Source organism: Meriones unguiculatus, chromosome 1, assembly GCF_030254825.1.
Source record: "Meriones unguiculatus strain TT.TT164.6M chromosome 1, Bangor_MerUng_6.1, whole genome shotgun sequence".
Taxonomy (NCBI): Eukaryota; Metazoa; Chordata; class Mammalia; order Rodentia; family Muridae; genus Meriones; species Meriones unguiculatus.
Genome location: NC_083349.1, coordinates 156,320,308 through 156,339,229, shown reverse-complemented (window position 1 = coordinate 156,339,229; position 18,922 = coordinate 156,320,308). Strand labels below are relative to the sequence as shown.

The following is an 18,922-nucleotide window of genomic DNA, read 5'->3' as shown; positions in this document are numbered from 1 at the left end:
TGTTTTTTTTAAATGTAGCACAGTGAGATAGATGATCAGGTCGCCACCTGTATTATCTTGCACTTGCAGGAGAATCCATGTCTCTCCTCCAGGAGACCAACAGAGCCCTGACAATGCTGCTTGGCATAATAACTCATATTTTCTGATAAGATGAGCATCAGTATAATCTGATTTGGATGCTTCTTGTTAAATAGCCACTTCCAACTTTATAACTGGATTTTACTGGTTAAAAAAGAAAAAAAATATTTTTGTCTTTTAACTGGATGGTCATAAAACTATGAAGACTGACAACATGTTTTATTCACTGACAACAGTAGCTGGAGGTGACTATTTTGAGAAAGTACTGTCACCCTCCTCATGAGGGGTATGTAGCCACTGAGGAGTGTTGCTTAGGTTCTGCAGATCCTTGAGGAACTAATGTCTGTACTTCATTACACTGAACAGTGTTCATTCCCAAGGCATTGGATGGTCTACTCATTTTGATCAGTTTTAAGGTGAGCACAACAGGAGACCTCTACAAGATTTTTACAAGATTGAAATTGTGCAAAAGAAATTAACCATTGGTGAGCAACATTTAATGGAAGAAGTGGGAAATGAAATGATGTCTCCACATCTCACATTAGTAGCCATTTCAAAGCTAAAGAAACAACTGACCCTGTCAACATTTAAATAGAACCCTTTCTTACCTTCCTCCTTCATCTTTATGCAGCTGAAATCATGTATCTGTTCCCACTATTTTAGTGGCTACACCATACTTTGGGAATGTACCCCACATTATTTAATTTTTTATTGATAGTAATTTAGTCTCTTTTGACTTTTTTTTTTAATTTGAACTGCGCAGTAACAAAGATATCTAAAAAAAAAAATAACCTCCTAGTATAATTATGTAAAAGGCTACGGTAGGTTAAAGTTAAATGCATTTAAGGTCTCCAATTATCCATTTCTAAGTTAACCTCTAACATATAATAAATTTGGTGCCCCAAACCAATCCCAACAGTAGTGGAAAAGTGATACTTAAGGAAGTTCAATCAACTTAAGGTTAAATTTTAATGACTTTGAATTCTTTATTATCTAGTAGCAATGAAGGTTCTAATTTTTGTACTGATGCTTTAACTAAAAGTTTTTTTTTTTTTTTTTTTTACAGTTAAGTCTTCTGAAAGCACCTTTTTCATAACAGTTATTTTGTGTCTCTTTTCCTCACTCTCTTCTGAATTCATCTATATCTTTTCTCTGTGTTTCCCTCCAGGACGGACATGTGATGTGATGGGTGTGACTATGGGACACTGTGTGGGCACAAGGCATTCTTCCTGCCTCATCCTTCTGCTACTGAAACTGTTGGCCACTGTCTCCCAAGGGCTACCAGGAACAGGGCCCCTGGGCTTCCACTTCACACATTCCATCTATAACGCTACAGTGTATGAGAACTCGGCAGCGAGGACCTATGTCAACAGCCAGAGCAGAATGGGCATCACGTTAATAGACCTGTCCTGGGATATCAAGTACCGAATAGTGTCTGGCGATGAGGAGGGGTTTTTCAAAGCTGAGGAGGTCATCATTGCAGATTTCTGCTTCCTCAGGATAAGAACTAAAGGTGGCAATTCTGCCATATTGAACAGGGAAATCCAAGACAATTATTTATTAATCATAAAAGGTTCAGTCAGAGGAGAAGATTTGGAAGCATGGACCAAAGTGAACATCCAGGTGTTAGACATGAACGACCTGAGGCCTCTGTTTTCACCCACCACTTACTCAGTCACTATTGCAGAAAGCACACCACTCAGGACTAGTGTTGCCCAAGTGACAGCCACAGACGCAGACATCGGCTCCAACGGAGAATTCTACTACTACTTTAAAAACAAGGTTGACCTTTTTTCAGTTCACCCCACAAGTGGTGTCATTTCTCTAAGTGGGAGATTAAACTATGATGAGAGGAACAGGTATGATCTAGAAATCTTAGCAGTGGACCGGGGGATGAAACTCTATGGCAACAATGGGGTGAGCAGTACGGCCAAGCTCTATGTTCACGTTGAACGTATAAATGAACATGCTCCAATTATCCATGTGGTCACTCACACCCCTTTCTCATTGGACAAGGAGCCAACCTATGCAGTGGTGACGGTTGACGACCTGGATGAAGGGGCCAATGGAGAGATCGAGTCTGTTTCCATTGTGGATGGAGATCCTTTGGATCAGTTCTTCCTGGCTAAAGAAGGAAAGTGGATGAATGAGTATAAAGTCAAAGAGAGAAGGCAGGTAGACTGGGAAAGCTTCTTCTATGGCTATAACCTCACTATTCAAGCAAAAGACAAAGGGTCACCTCAGAAGTTTTCGGAGTTAAAGACAGTCCACATTGCCAATCCCAGGAGAGACATTATCCCAGTCAAGTTTGAAAAGGATGTGTATGAAGTCAGTATAAGTGAGTTTTCCCCTCCTGGTGTCATGGTGGCCATAGTCAAGGTAAATCCTGAGCCACTGGATGTGGAATACAAACTATCTCCTGGGAGAGATTCAGAGTACTTCAAAATTAATCCCCGGTCAGGTCTGATTGTCACGGCACAGCCCCTGAATACAGTGAAGAAGGAAGTCTACAAACTTGAGGTAACAGACAAGGAAGGAGACGTGAAGGCCCAAGTCACCATTGGGATTGAAGACGCCAATGACCACACCCCAGAATTCCAGCAGACACTGTATGAGACTTTTGTGAATGAGAGTGTTCCTGTGGGGACAAATGTTCTGACTGTGTCTGCCTCTGATAAGGACAAAGGAGAAAATGGCTACATCACCTATAGCATTGCCAGCCTGAACCTTTTACCATTTGCCATTAACCAGTTTACGGGTGTGATCAGCACAACTGAAGAGTTAGATTTTGAATCCTCCCCAGAGACGTACAGGTTTGTGGTGAGAGCCTCTGACTGGGGCTCACCATACCGCCACGAAAGTGAAGTAAATGTGACCATTCGGGTAGGAAATGTCAATGACAACAGCCCTCTCTTTGAGAAAGTGGCTTGCCAGGGAGTGATTTCATATGACTTTCCTGTTGGAGGTCACATCACAGCCGTCTCTGCTATTGATATTGATGAACTTGAACTAGTAAAATATAAAATCATTTCCGGAAATGAACTTGGCTTTTTTTATTTAAACCCAGACTCTGGTGTTTTACAGCTTAAAAAGCCACTGATGAATTCTGGCATTAAAACTGGTAATTTTGCCCTCCAAATCACGGCTACAGATGGGGAGAATTTTGCAGACCCCATGGCCATTAACATCTCAGTACTCCACGGGAAAGTATCTTCAAAGAGCTTCAGTTGCAGAGAAACTCGTGTGGCTCAGAAATTGGCGGAGAAACTACTCATTAAAGCAAAAGCTAATGGGAAACTGAATCTGGAAGATGGATTTCTTGACTTTTATTCAATTAATAGGCAAGGACCGCATTTTGACAAGTCTTTTCCCTCTGATGTGGCTGTGAAGGAGGACATGCCGGTTGGAACCAATATCCTGAAGATTAAAGCATATGATGCTGATTCTGGCTTCAATGGGAAAGTGCTGTTTACAATATCTGATGGAAATACAGACAGCTGCTTCAATATTGATATGGAGACTGGACAGCTTAAAGTTCTCATGCCCATGGACAGAGAGCATACAGACCTTTATCTCCTCAACATAACCATCTATGACCTTGGAAAGCCACAGAAATCGTCATGGCGATTGCTCACTGTCAATGTGGAGGATGCTAATGACAACAGCCCAGTGTTTCTTCAAGACAGCTACTCTGTCAGTATTCTTGAAAGTTCAAGTATTGGCACTGAGATTATTCAAGTGGAAGCAAGAGACAGAGACCTGGGTTCGAATGGGGAGGTAATATATTCAGTCTTGACCGACACACGGCAATTTACCATCAACAGCTCAACTGGAATTGTTTATGTAGCTGACCAACTGGACAGAGAATCCAAAGCCAACTATTCTTTGAAAATAGAAGCCAGGGACAAAGCAGAAAGTGGCCAGCAGCTATTTTCTGTTGTCACCCTGAAGATCTTTCTGGATGATGTCAATGACTGCTCCCCAGCTTTTATCCCCAGTAGCTACAGTGTGAAGGTCCTGGAAGATCTCCCTGTTGGTACAGTCATTGCTTGGCTTGAGACTCAGGATCCTGACCTTGGATTGGGCGGTCAAGTCCGTTACTCTTTGGTCAATGATTATAATGGAAGATTTGAAATAGACAAAGCAAGTGGGGCCATCCGCTTGAGCAAAGAGCTAGACTATGAGAAGCAGCAATTCTACAACCTCACAGTCAGGGCTAAAGACAAAGGGCGACCTGTCTCTCTGTCCTCCATCTCCTTCGTTGAGGTTGAGGTGGTAGATGTCAATGAAAACCTCCATACACCCTATTTCCCAGACTTCGCTGTTGTTGGATCTGTAAAAGAAAACTCTCGGATTGGAACAAGCGTGCTGCAGGTGATTGCCCATGATGAGGATTCTGGTAGGGATGGAGAGATCCAGTACTCCATTAGAGATGGAAGTGGTCTTGGGAGATTCAACATAGATGATGAGAGTGGTAAGTTTAATGTTTTCTGCTGAATATGTTCTTTTCTTTCTACTTGTTAGTATTGGATAAGGGGTATGAATCAGGGCATCAGAGCAGATGACAAGGATTCTCTGTTTGAGGAAACTCAACACAGAGCATGAGCTGTGCCTTAGAATAACTTGGTTTCAAAGCACATCCGTTTACACAGTGACATAGTGCCCAGTGAGTTACCTGTGTTGTGTTCTTTGGTTCTTTCTTTCTTTCTTTTTTTCTTTCTTTATTTCTTTCTTTCTTTCTTCTTGCTCAGTACCTTTGTTATAATGTTATCTTCTGAGAAGCTTTACACCATTGTTCCCTCTGGTGATTGTATTTCTGACCCTAGCAAAATGAATGGTCCTGATACAGTAATTGCATTTGAATTGACTTTAAATTAGAAGTATGAAATTGATTTCCAAATACATCTTATATATGAATCTTTCCCTTTATAGTAAGCCTTTGCTGTAGGGAATCTTTGCCTGGTCTTTCTGTGCATTCATACTCTGTGTGCCCATCAACACATGGGGATGTGACTTGAAAAGCATTTCTATAGAACAGAATCATGTCATGAATTATATCCATAAAAACTTGATTTTAAGACATTATTTTTGAATGTTAATAGTTTATTTTATATCTTTTCCTTTTTGAAAAAATATTTTTAATCTAATATATCTTGATTAAAAGAGCATACAGACCTTTATCACCTCAACATAACCATCTATGACCTTGGAAAGCCACAGATCTAGTTTCTTCCCGGATCCCCTCCCATCTGGATCTACCCCTTTTCTGTCTCTCATTAGGAAATAAGCAGGCTTTTAAATAATAAAATAAAACAAGATAAGGTAAAAACAAACTTAAACACATCAGAATAAGACAAAGTAAGCACTCAGAAAGAAAAGGGTCCAAGAAACAACAGATACAAGAAACATATAGACACGTAGACCCACTCATTCACACACCCAAGAATCCCATAGAAACAGTACAGGAATCCAGAGTACATATGCAAATGACCTGTAGGATAGAAAAGAGAGAAAAATTAATTAATCAATTAAAGTGAGATTAAATCAAAAAGAAGAAAAGAGCCCCAATATCACATTATGAGACAAGGAACCTCAAAAGATTCCATTGGGTTCTTTTTCTGTTAGCCACCTAATGGTAGGCATGTGGCCTACTCTTAAGAGTAGTTAGCTTCCCCAGAGAGACTCCTTTGAAGAAAACTAAATTATCATTTACAAGCAGTTATTAACTGTAGATAGCTTCAGGGTTAGGGATGGGGACACATGTTCACTTCTTTTAGCTCCGCACTCATCTGCTTTAGGGCTGGCAGCCCCTGTGCATGCTGCCTCAGTCTCTGAGTGCTTATGAGCATTGGTCCTGTTCTGTCGAGAAGGACTTGTTTCCTTGGTGTCCTCCATCCCCTCTGGCTGCTTCATTCTTTCCACCTCCTCTTCCGGTGGGCTCCCTGAGACCTAAGGGTACATTTTATTTCTACATTCCTTTAGTAGAACAGGAGTATTTGGGTTTACTCTGTGTCCTGGGCTATCTAGTCTCTTGTTCTTGATCACCCAAGCAATATTGGGTACAGATTCCATCTCATAGATTGGGCCTTAAGTCAAATTAGATATTGGTTGGCTACTTCTACAAATTTTGTGCCACCATTGCACTAGCATAACTCATAGGCAGGACTCATTTGTAGAGCAAAAGGTTTTTCTTTGGGTGAATGTTTACAGTTCTCCTTAAGAGATGTGCAGAGTAACTTCTAGTGCAAAACCGCTAGTCTGTAGGAGTGAAGATTCTCTGTGAGCACCAGCTCGACTTCTCCATGTTCAATGAGTTGTACAAACATCTTCAGCAATAGTACTTTGCTGTCCGTTTGTGAAGAGCAACTTCTACACTTAGCAACAGCTTTAGTTTTGGGGGGGTTCCCATGGGACCCCTTTAGCCAAGAACTCAGTTAGATGTAACCCAACTCCAATACTAGAAGCTTCATTTGGTGATAAGAGATGTCTAGCTGGGGCTCTTCCTCCAATTATCTGCATTTTATTTAGATTCCTTTCATATATGTATATATTATAGGAAGCTTCTACTGTATTAAGTTTCCACACTACCCCTCAAATATCCCTTAAGCTTAGCTGTCTCTCCCCATATTTCCTCCCTCATTTTCATTTTCTCTCCCCCTCCCTACTTGATCTTCCTATTCCAGTTTTTCCTCTTGTCCATCCATAATTATCTATTCTTTTCTTCCTTTCTTAGGGAGATTTATCTGTCACCCAGTTCCCTTACTCTATATCTAATCTCTGTGTCTATGGGTTACAGCCTGGTTATCATTGACTGAACAGCTAATATCCATTTGTAAGTGAATACATACTATACCTGTCTTTTTTCTTCTGGGTTCTCTCATTTGGAATGATTTTTTTCTAGTTCCATCCACTTAACTGGGAATTTCATGACTATTTTTCAATGGCTAAGTAATATTTTATTATGTAAATATAAAACATTTTCTTTTTCATTCATAAGTTAAGGGACATCTAGATTGATTCTAATTTCTGGCTATTGTGAATAGAACAGCAATGAACATGGTTGATCAAGTATTTCTGTGGTAGGATGCGGCATCTTTTGAGTATATGTCCAAGAGTATTTTAGTTGGATAGTGAGGTAAATGAATTTCTGTCTTCCTGAGGAATCACTACACTGATTTACATAGTAGCTGTACAACTTTTCACTTCTATTAGCAATGTGTGAGTGTTCCAATAGATGAGTTACTCCAAATCCTTGCCAGCATGACCAGTCTGACACTCATTTTATTGATCTTAGCCATTCTGACAGGTGGAAGATGAAACCTCAAAGCAGTTTTGATGTTGATTTGCATTTTCCCAATTTCTAAGGATGTTGACCATTTAAGTGTTTCTCAGCCTTTTGAGTTTCCGTTTGTGAAATTTTTTTGTTTAGACCTGTGCCTATTTTTAATTGGGTTATTTATTTTCTTGATATCTAGTTCTTTGAGTTCTTTATATAATTTGGATTTTATCTGTCTCTCTGATCTGTAGTTGGCAAAAATCTTTTCCCGTTCTGTAGGCTTCCACCTTGAATGATGATGTTCTTTGCCTTACAGAAGCTTTTCCGTTTCATGAGGTCCATTTATTAATTGTTAGACTTAGTGCCTGTGCTATTGATGTTCTGTTCAGGAAGTCCTTTCCTATGTCAATGAGCTCAAGGCTATTCTCCATTTTCTATTCTATCAGATTCATTTTATCTAGTTTTGGGTTGAGGTCTTTATCAGAGTTTTTTTTGCAGGATCTATTTGGATTCTTCTACATGTAGTCATCCAATTTGAGAAGCACTTCTATTCCCAGTGTGCATTTCTGGCTTCTTTGTCAAAAATCAGGTGTCCATAGGTGTGTGGATTTATGTCTTGGTATTCAATTTGATACCATTGATCAACATGTCTGATTTTATGCCAATACTGTGCTAAGTTTAATACCACAGCAGCACAGCACAATTTGAAGTCAGGGATGATGAACTCCATCAGTTCTTTTACTATTTGGAATTATTTTAAAACTATCCTGCTATTTTTGTATGGTACATTATTTATAACAATTGATTTCATTGATGTTTTAAAATACAGGGCAAATTTGACAAACATTTCATTTCCAAAATCTATTCACTTATCTTCCATCATAGATACCAACATAATTTTAAAATGATTACTATGGTTATTATTTATATAAATGTGTATGTGCCTGGACATCGGTGTATGTATATATTTGTGTGAATGTTTGCATGTTCCTTTCCATGTGCAAGAGCATAGACACACGTGTGTAGTGGTTCTGTATGCATGCCTGTGTGTGTATCTTCTTTTCTTAGCAACACATATTTTTATAGTCTTAGTAGATTAAAACCTTAAAAGAGGAAAATATTTATTTTTGTGTAAATGGTAATTTATAGTATCATGTATTCAGAACGAATTTATATATATATATATTAACTAATTTCTGTAATAATCATAGAATTACTTGCTCCGTATCTTATTCAGTCAAGGCTGCTGTAAAAGCCACCTACCAAACTGGGTGGTTTTAATAGACATTTATTTCTTATATGTGTGCATGGTGGAGATCAGTGCGCCCACATGATCAGGGAAAGGGGCCTTCTTCTGGACTTGGAGATCGCCATCTTCTTACTATGCCTTCAAAGAGGGGCTTTAGTTTCTTCCTGCAATGAGCACTTTTAGGCTTTTGACACAAACGGATGTCAACAGGAGGATGTACACTTAAGTTATTAATTATGTCTATCTAAGCTATAGTAAGTTGTCCAATCAGCAAGCTACATATTGGCCTTGATTGAAAGAGTTAAGGGCAGATATGTTTATCAAGAGGGGACTACGCTTTCCCTATATGTTGTATAGGTTATAGTTTTTCCTTGAGTTTTTAATTTAGAAAATAACTGCAAACATTTAATATCCTTGTTGAAAACTTCCCACCAAACAAACAAATAAAAGACTTTAATGGCTTATCTCTGTTCCAATATTTTCAGAACTTTGTAAAATACATTTCTTTTCATTTATAAAAATATTGTCAATTGTGTAGTAACACCGCTTGATGAGTTAGGATTCATTTGGTGTGAAAATTAACTTCTTTGAGTCAAAGCTAAGTGAACTGTAAAGGTCACCTTTACACTAAGTGGGGAAGCAAGCCTAACAGTGGACCTGCATCTCCCGAGACTGAGTGTAGCTGGCGCTCTTTCTTCACGCTCTTTGGGTGCTTCTGAGGTCTTTTTTATTAGAGCATCTGTTAGTTTTTAAAGGTGTACCAAGTATCCTTTTCCCCCTTTCATTTCATTTTCTTCTCTTAGATAATGAAACTCACTCCCCCTCCTTTTTATTATAGGACATATGTCTGGATGTGTAAGTGAGACTGCATTTTTAATGAAGAGAAGAATTCTCATATAATTTTATGCATCATATCCCTTCCTTGCATCTCAATGACCCTAGATTTCAGGATGTAAGCCCAGGAGCCCCTGTATGCTGTGTGCACCTGTGCCTGGGTACAGACATTTGAGAGGTTTTCATGAAGGAAGCCATCGCCACGCAGCTCTAAGGCTCCCATAATTCTTGAAGGATCCATCTACTCTTTGCCTTACTGTACTTAAAGGCATTATTAGAACCAAGGCTGAGTGAGTGGTTTTTTGGGCTGGCAGCAAGACTTGAGATTCAGGCCTAAACTTCGCTGTGTTTTGCTGTGCCTACTTAATTGACCTGAAGGAAGGTATGACCTCTGCATGTTTGGGTTTTGTCTTTTAAATTTTTTAAGTCAGCTGCCAAAGTCAGCTGCTCAGTGCCTTGTATTACTTACTAGCTTTCAGATTTAGAGCAAGAATCCTAGAATTATTTTTAACAATGCATGAACCCTGGCAGTTTCACGCTGTAAGTGGGTAGACCTTGGATGAACTGAGAAACTTCTTCTCAGTTCTCTAAGCATTCTTGACATACAGGCTTTGCAAGTGCTGCCCTAGCCCTGATCTCCCAAGAAAGGCGCTGGCAGAGTCTGTGTTTCTTCCCTAAAGTCTTTTTTTTTTTTTTCTCATTCTTTTGAATGGCGGATGATTGAGTTCAGGTGCTAAGTACATTTCTTTTCTAATCAAATTTTACAATCCAAATAAGCCTTTTATTAGTCCTCAGTGACAATCGTATTCTGAATGTCTTTTTTAAGGCTCCTAAACCTATTTGTGTTTCAGTAATTATGGTTGCTTCTGCCTTACGAAAAAGAGATGCTGGGGGCAGTTGATGCATTTCCTAGATTTATGTTCTTGACTTTTTGGTGCTCAATGTACAAAACCACACCTTTGAAATCTTTCCCACGCCTGGGTGTTTATTAAATGTATAATAATACTCATAGTAGCTGGATTAACTCTCCTCATGCTGCATTTATTCTGCTCACAATTTAAATCTCTAGTGTGTAAGATGCAATTTAATCAGTTTTTCCTTCACAAAGAATGAATTCTTACTCTTTGACACATCAGTAATACATATTCTTGACTACTCAGAGGTATAAGATGTTCGTGAAAGAGGACAATGTATGTTTTAAATTGTGACTTTCTATTAGATTGTTTTGTAAACTACAGACTACAACACAGATTTCCCTAATTTGTTTGCTTGAGGTTAATTAATAAAATATTTAATTAAGACAAATGATTTCCAGTTTGGGGCTTTAATCAAGGATAATTGGGAAGGTATTTTATTATCTACTACTAGTATTTTTTTTCTACTCACTTAGACTCTGTAAGGGGCCAGGACTGGGGCCCCTTTTAGGGTACTGTCTCCCGTCATCACAATAGTCAATGAGGTAGTTTCAGAGGCTTGCTCAGTCAGGGTCATGTTTCCTATCACTAGCAGGTCAGAGATTTGAACTCCAGATTTTATACCATTTCCCCTCTTGCTTCAACAAGCCATCATATGCAGCCCCAGTGTCTTCCTCACAAGAAGCGATGCAAGAGACTCTCTCAAAGTCTCCCCTGTTGTTGTTTATTAATATTTAATATTGATTTATCTTTTAGTTAAGCAGTGGTTATTTCTAAACCACAAATGACTACAGAGACTAGCATTTATTTAATTAACCTAGAGCACAATGCTGGACAATAGCTACTCCATCCTATACCTCCAAAAACACAGTTTCCTCCCATTCAGATTTTCTACTTTATACTTGCTTTTAGTCATATCTTAGGTCTGATTCATCTCTCCTGGTGGTTCTAAGTCCTCTCCTACAGATCTCTCTGTCTTCTCCCACTCCCTTCCTTCTCCTCCCCTCAGGACCAGGATGTCCCACCCTATTCTCTCCATTGCTCAGCATTGGCTGGTTGTTTTATTGACAATACAGAGAACAAATGGTGGCATGTTTACACAAACGAGACAGGTGATGCTTAGAATAAACATCACAATGCAATGTCCAGTTTGAAACCAGATAGTGAGGTAGGAAAACCAACATGTGAATGAACAAGAGTAAATTGTATACATTCCACAAGAACATTGTACCAACATTCCCCACAGAACCCAAGGTCAGAGTACATCCCAAGGCTAAGTTTAGCACTGACTTAGGACAGAGAGGTTCAGTCTGAAAGTGCCTGAAAGTCAGCATCAACCCAGAATCCATGGGTTAGAACCAATAGTCTGAGGGGACAGTATGAAGAGGAAGGATCTGTGGAAAACAAGTCATAAGGGCTTCACTCTAATAAATGGGATTAATAATAGTATTATTAGTAGTAGTAGCACAGTGAATTTCCTTCCCCTTATGTCATGTGACAGTTCAGTTGAAGAAACAATCAGAACTTGGGTCTATTTTCACTTTGATTGTAGACCTGCTAGTTTCTAGCTCTGTAAACACTGCTTTTGTGTGTGTCTATAAACCACCCAGTACAAGATGCTTGACCTTTTCTTGTATTGAGTCTGTTGCAAGCATTTCTCCAACTTGTCTGGACATAGAATGCTTTATTTATCTCACTTTAAAAATTATTTATTTTTTATTAATTACAGTTTATTCACCTGTATCCCAACTGTAGCCCCTTCCCTTGTCCCCTCCCAATCCCACCATGTCCACCCATGGTCCTCCCCCAGTCCACTGACGTCCTCCTCCCCTTCCAGCTGATATCAAGTGTAAACTGTTGCCTTTCCTTAATCTCTACCCTTCCATTTGTTAGTAGCATATTGGGTAAATAATTCTTCCTCAGTTTAGCAATGTGTGCTGTCTGCTTTCTTCCAGGACTTTAACTAGTAAAATACTCTTCTTAGGTAAAGGTTTTCAAAACAGATTTAAGTTTAAATGTACACTGAGGACTATTTTCTAGCAATTTTATTGAATGTGGTTTCTATAACCTTACTATGATATATTGGATCCCTGGAGAAGCAATAGAGGTTGATAGCTATCTATTTTATAGGGAGGGAAGTAAAGCAGGTCTTTATCTTTCCATCTAACTCCTGTCTTCTTTCTCAGCTACCACGAATAGACACCTTTTGATTTCCTAAAGACCTAGGCTCACCAACAAAGAGATTCAATGGACAGTAGAGCAAGCTGAATATTTCAGATTCTCCATCATTGTCATGCCATGCTTTGGTCCTCAGCAAAGATATAGACTCATCTTACCTGGTGGATAAGGAAAAAGTAAAGATATGAGATGCACAGCATATATTTAGTTCCACTAAAGAAGTGAGGCCAGTGCTATGTATATAATGATTCCTCTTCAGTCTCTGATAACCAGAGAATCCAGAAGGCGAATGTAAACCAAAAAAGGGAAATTTTGTACTGTTAGAAAAAAACTGAGCAACTGCAAAAAAAGAACACAAGCCTAAGCCAGTAGCATTTTTTTACTGACTGCATTATAAATTTTTTTCCCTTATATTCAGTCACACTGGAGACAATATTTATCATCTAGTCACTTACTTATTTACCTTCCTTCAAATTTGCTGGTGACTCCACTTCGAAAGGCTGAGGGTGAAGATACTCACTATTTGGAGACTTTGATGTAATTCATGACAACTTTGAACTAAACAATATTTCTTGTTTCTCATCTTCTTCATAAATGATATCTTACTGTAGCTCATCTAACTTAAAAAAAGGCTATATTCTGGCTCAGCCTTGCCCTTACACTTCCCTTGGGATCAGAACAAACAAAGGAGAGGAATGAAATTATGATCGAATGACAGCAGAAACTTTTCTTGGCTCTGGGTTTTCTGGCCATAATAATTTGGAAGGAAAAAAAAATACTGTTTCCCAGAGGAGCTCTGAACACTCTACAACATTCTGATGAACTTAGGAGTTGTCATGTAAGCCAGGCAGGAAAGACGATGAGAAGCTTCTGGAGATGATGGATAGCCAGTTTCCATCACAGTTTTCAGCAGGTGCTGTCTCCTTGACCTTTTTTAGCTGTTGGCTGAAGGCAATTTAGGTTTAATAGAGAACTGTTGGTTTATGTCTACACTGTGTATCAATCTCTGTTATTGTCCCCCTTAAAAGCAGCAAATGGTGAAAGTAATGACAACCATAAAGAAGTAATCCAAATAGGGTAGCAAGCTGACCACCTAAGAGACGTGCAGTCCTTTCTGTGAGCGTGGTCTTCCGTTTACATTTAAAAGTGGACAAAGGCAGTAGTGGAAAGGCCTGCAGTAATAAAGGTCTGTACCCGTTTGTGTATCCGTGGCTGTGCAGAAGGTGGTGGTGTGCATTGAGTGCCCTCCATGACTTTGGGTAGCTTTCATCAGTTTTCTAAGCAGGGCCATTTGGGGATTTGCATGTTCTGTGAAGAATATTTTCATTTATCATTATAGTTGGAAGAATTATAGTTTGATAAACATTTATGTGATGCCACTAGATGCACCCTCTCTTTCACTGAAATGAAAATAAAAATTATTTGTAGTCTGCATTTCTACCTTACCAGGGTCTTATGAAAGCACGCCTTATCAAGAAAGAATCTGCAAAGAGTTGTGAGTAGGAGTTGGTTCAATCCATATTAAATTCTACACACTACTATACAAGTTATTGAATATAACAGAGCTCTCCAAATTTTCCCATTGAACAGTACAGGATTTAGTGGTTCTTGTGGGTCATTCTTTGTGACTAAATTCCTAGATTTTCATTTGCATATCATAGCTAAGACTGTAGTTGCTTTAAAAAGTAACATACTAGCGAAAATGATAGCTATTAAAATATATCAACTATGAAACATAGTGACCTAAGTAGTACAGAAAATTTGAGAAAATTAAGACAAAAATTTTAAGTAAACACAGCACACACACATTAAAAAAGAGTTTGGCAAGAACATAAAGACATAGTGGTTTACCTCTGAGACCTATAAAATGTTTTTCTACCCTTCTGCTTCTTTCTTCCCACATTCTAATACTCGCCATACACCTCTTCTCTGTTGTTATACAGCTCTGCAGAACAGAATGTATAATGGGTAGTACAGACAGAGAAGTGTACAACAGTACTCTATGTCATGTACAAGAAACAGAAACATCTGCCAGACACTGTTCCCGTGGCTTTACTCTCACCTTTGAATTGTGAGACGATTTCCATACATTCTGAGGTAAGACTGTGAGAAGCACCCAGAACACTGAATTGAGTTAGTGATGAGATGAAGGTCCTATGAGGAACGAATGCCAACCTCAGAAATGAGCCCAGCTTTTTCACGGCCAAAGACCCACCGTGGAGTGGCTGCTGTGCTGCTGTGGGGAAAGAACAGGTTATGACAGAAAGAATGTATTATTTTTGCAATAAGGGAGGAAATTATAGCTCCATAAACTGGAATGTCCGTAAACACCACAGACATCATTTAAACCCACAGAATAACATGATACTTTGCTGATCCAATCCTACCATTTGTCTACATTTTTAGCTGCATCTTTGGTTTGCTTGCTTCTCTGTAGTATAGCAATTTGTAGTAATTGCTGTAGAGAGCATGGAAATAACATTTACTTATCTTCCACAGTGCATGGCTGAAATCTGTTTTTTATTATTGAGACTTTAAGATATACTTTTTTTTTCCAGGCTTACTTGTTACTGGTAATTTAATGTAAACTTTCAACCTTGCTATCAGATTTTGGAAGAATTTCTATCAAACTCTTTTTCATGTGCACTGCCACAAATATTCTTGCCAGTAATGTTGACACAGATCCGGACTCCATATAGTAGGGAAGACCACGTGGTGTTTAACTATTTTTTAAATCTGATTATTTAAAGAAAACAAACCACAGTGCATTCACAGTGCTGGTGCTTTGTTATCCAGCAGAAAACATTTATTCTGACTGTAGCAGGAGCCATACTTTCCTGTGCCAGGTTTGAGTGTCTTTTGATTTGGGAACTATCCTTAGACAGCCTTCTGGATCTTCTCCATTTATGTACAGAAATTATTCAGATCCCTAGAATTCTTATACATACTTTATTTTACAGATGGAAATTACGATGGAAAGGATCTGGAGGGAAAAGAGAAAGACACTAAACAATAATCAGCAGAGCTAGAACATTAGGAGCTGGAGAGATAGCTCAATTGGTAAATGTTTCCGCCACAAGCATGAGAGCCTGAGTTTGGATTATGAGCACTCACATAGAAGTTAAGCATGGCTGGGGTGGCTGTTCTGCCAGCCCTGTGAGGTGGTAGTAGAAGCATCCCTAAGGCTCACTGCCCAGCTAATCTAGCTGCGTTGGTGAACTCCAGGTACAGAGAGACCCTGCCTCAAATAACAAAACAGAGGGCAATGAAGGGACGGTACAGAATGGAAAAGCACTAGCTGTTTGTCTGTGTGAACTGGAGTTTGGATTCTAGCACCCAGTGCCTGTAACGCCTGCTTCAAGATATCCAACACCCTCTTCCAGCCTCTACAGTCACTTCCAGATATATGTGCTGATGCGTGCATGTGCATGCACACATGTGCACGCACACACACACTAAAATAAATATTAAGACAGTAAATATTAAGATGGGGAACGACAGAAGAAAATATTGAAATCAGCCTCTGGCTGTCTACATGCACTCCACCCATGCACACATACACATGAACAACATATACACTATAAGCATGCATACATATGTGTGTATACATACATGTGTGTGTATATATATATTAATGTGTACATATACATACATGTGTTTGTGTGTGCGTGTGTACAAAACTCAGAGTTCTCCTGCCTCACTTGGGTGTGTGCTGGGATGCGGTTGGTGTGCTCTTGTTGAATCACTCAGATAGCATAGCTGCAGATGTTTACAGATGCTAATCTTAGCTCAGAATTCTAAACTTTATAGGCACAAAGCATGGTTTCAAAGAATATAATCATAGCCTAGCTAATTTAGGACTTCACCATTTGGTGGGATACCCTGAAGAAGCAGGATGTAAGCAAACACGGCTATTAGGAACCTCTGCAGTCACCCTCAAAACAAAGTTCCTCTAATCTATAGGAATGTTATACTTTACCCATAGCCTCTTTATGCTAGTTTGTATATAATTCTAATAAAGATCAATTTCTGCACATATATTCATACAGCATTTAGAAACTGCAAAGCAGAAATTCTTCTTAAGATAGGTTTGTAAACTAGAGTGAGAAGTTGTCTCTCAACCAGGCAGCAAGAGAGATGCATGAACCAGTCCCACTTTATTTCTAGGTAGTGAATTCGTATTATCTCACTTACCTCCACTGTCTTCCACATCTCTCATGTGAGAAAACAAGCTTACGTTTAAATTTCTTGTCTGAATCTTCCTCTTTTGTGATGGAGCTGCAATTTGGGCCATGCAGGTCAGCAGTGGAGTCTGAGAGCTTAATCAGTGCACTTTAGTCATTTTCTGGATTAGCCACCCCAAGCATCCCTATGGGTTTAAGCCAGAAAGAGTTCATCACTTCATTACCACACAGTGAGATAGTGATCATTGTCATGAAGAGACAGGATCATCATCACTGCCCAGGTTCCCTATAAAGCAGAGCTGGGAAAAGCCATACTACCTGATATGTCTGAAGGGCATGGTCCTTGGGGTGCTCAGGTGAGGAAAATTGGAAGCCAGGCCAATCGGAAGGGAGTCCAAGTACATGCTGGCATGTTATTAAATTTGTCTCAGCTTCACAACAACCACCAGACTGTCTCCTAGGTCTGTGTGTCTCCAAGAGGCAAGGGAACCCTGAGGTTAGCACCTTTTCAGCCTGGACCTAGAAGAAAGGCAAGCAGAGGATGGCTTTGCTTTCTCTTCCTCCTGTCTTCCCTCATATTGATAGGCTCTTTCTCACAGGGTAGTTCCAGATCTGCTGAGGCCTCTCAGATCTGTTGAAGTGTCTGAGTAGCTGTCTGGGAAACCAGAACTTTCATACACACAGTCCCTCCATTTTCAGCTATTTCCACCTCCCATTTTTGATGGGTGCTGTTGGGGGACAGGGACAGGGATCTCTGCTAAGTGGTAACAGTGAAGATTTCTGGTTAAGAAGCAAGACGAGGATGAGCAGTTAAACTTGGGTTGTCCCAGAGCAGGCTTGACATGGGTACAGCACCACCTGAAGAATAGGCAGAAAACTAAACTGTGCTTTGGAAAGATTCTGTACCCAGAACAAAACCAAGAGGCAAGACAAACCCCCACACATTATGGTTGTGTGTGTGGACATTTTACTACTCAAAAACTCATAACAGAAACAACACTGTTCGCTCATGTTGGATGATAGCAGATCTCCCTCACTCGTGCTGATTCAAATGTCTGGTGATGCTCAATGGCATCCCTAGAAACAGAGTTGTCCTTGCTACTCCAGCTTCCCGCAACCTGAACCCCCCTATCATTCATTCTAATGGAGAAGGCCATGGTAGGCACAGATAAATGTAAAGGCCAGTAAGCCAGGTGGCTTTAGACACACACAAGGAGAAGAGAGTAAACAGGGAGTGGTAGATTGTAAACCAAAGAAACCCTGAGAAGTTGGCTCCCAAAGAAGTCTCTGACTGTAGGAAGAATAAATAATTAGAACAAATTTGGATGCTTGCCACAAACTCTGATGACTGCTCTAAGAAAAAAGATAAAAAGAAGGCTAGAGAGATGGCTCAGCAGGTAAGAGCCCATACTCTTTTCACAGGACCGAAGTTCAGTTCTCAGCACCCACATTAGATGTCTCATTACTTCCTGTACTCCAGCACCAGGCGATCTGACACTCTCTTCTGGTCTATGAGAGCACTTGCACACATAGGACACATTCGTATATACATATAAATTTAAAAAAATAAAAGCAAATCTTAAAAGGAAACAGACACTGTAAGAATAATGTAGCTTAAAAATACTGTTGTACCTGGAGGATTATTGAGCCTTAAAGCATCCTTTTTGAAATTATTTTATCTAGTGAATCACGTTTTATTGCAGCTGGCCTCAATATCAAATCCCAACAGTTGCAGCAAGTCTGAATTGGAATCCTCCCAATTCTTTCTGTGCACATATACCTCATCTCCCCCACTGGAAACCCATTTTTATATATGTTGTTGTTGTTGTTTTTTCCCAAGTTTGCTTTTATTACTATAAAATCCATTGCTTTTAAACACAGTGCATGGGACAGCCGCTGTATCCAGTGTGTTGTCAGATGTGTTGGGTGTGGAGATGCTTCCATGGCCTAGAAGACTTTCATTGAGTCTGGAGAATAAGCATTAATGCAGGGAAAGGGAAAGGACGCCAACTTGTCTAGTAAACACAAGAACTAGCTGCACTGATAATTTCTAAAGAACTGGCTAGTCAAAAAAGCTTGCTTAAATTGTGCTTGAACGGTATTTTTTATATACTTTTTGAGGATTCCTTGGAACACCCAGAGTCCTGAAACAGTGGAGATGAAGTGGTTTTTCCCAGATCCCTCAGCTGCTTAATGGGACAGCTCGCCT

At 39.5% G+C, this 18,922-nt stretch overlaps 1 protein-coding gene across 7 annotated transcripts in view; it reads left to right on the top strand.

The window, feature by feature from the left end:
• The window catches only part of Fat3 (FAT atypical cadherin 3), a 594,038-nt gene that overhangs the window by 125,691 nt on the left and 449,425 nt on the right, over window positions 1–18,922 (top strand). For all 7 annotated transcript variants that reach the window (XM_060369782.1, XM_060369760.1, XM_060369771.1 and 4 more), the window contains one exon: window positions 1,247–4,552. In XM_060369782.1, the coding sequence (XP_060225765.1) occupies window positions 1,264–4,552 (3,289 nt within the window). In that variant the 5' untranslated portion in view covers window positions 1,247–1,263. The remainder of the gene's footprint in view (window positions 1–1,246; window positions 4,553–18,922) is intronic.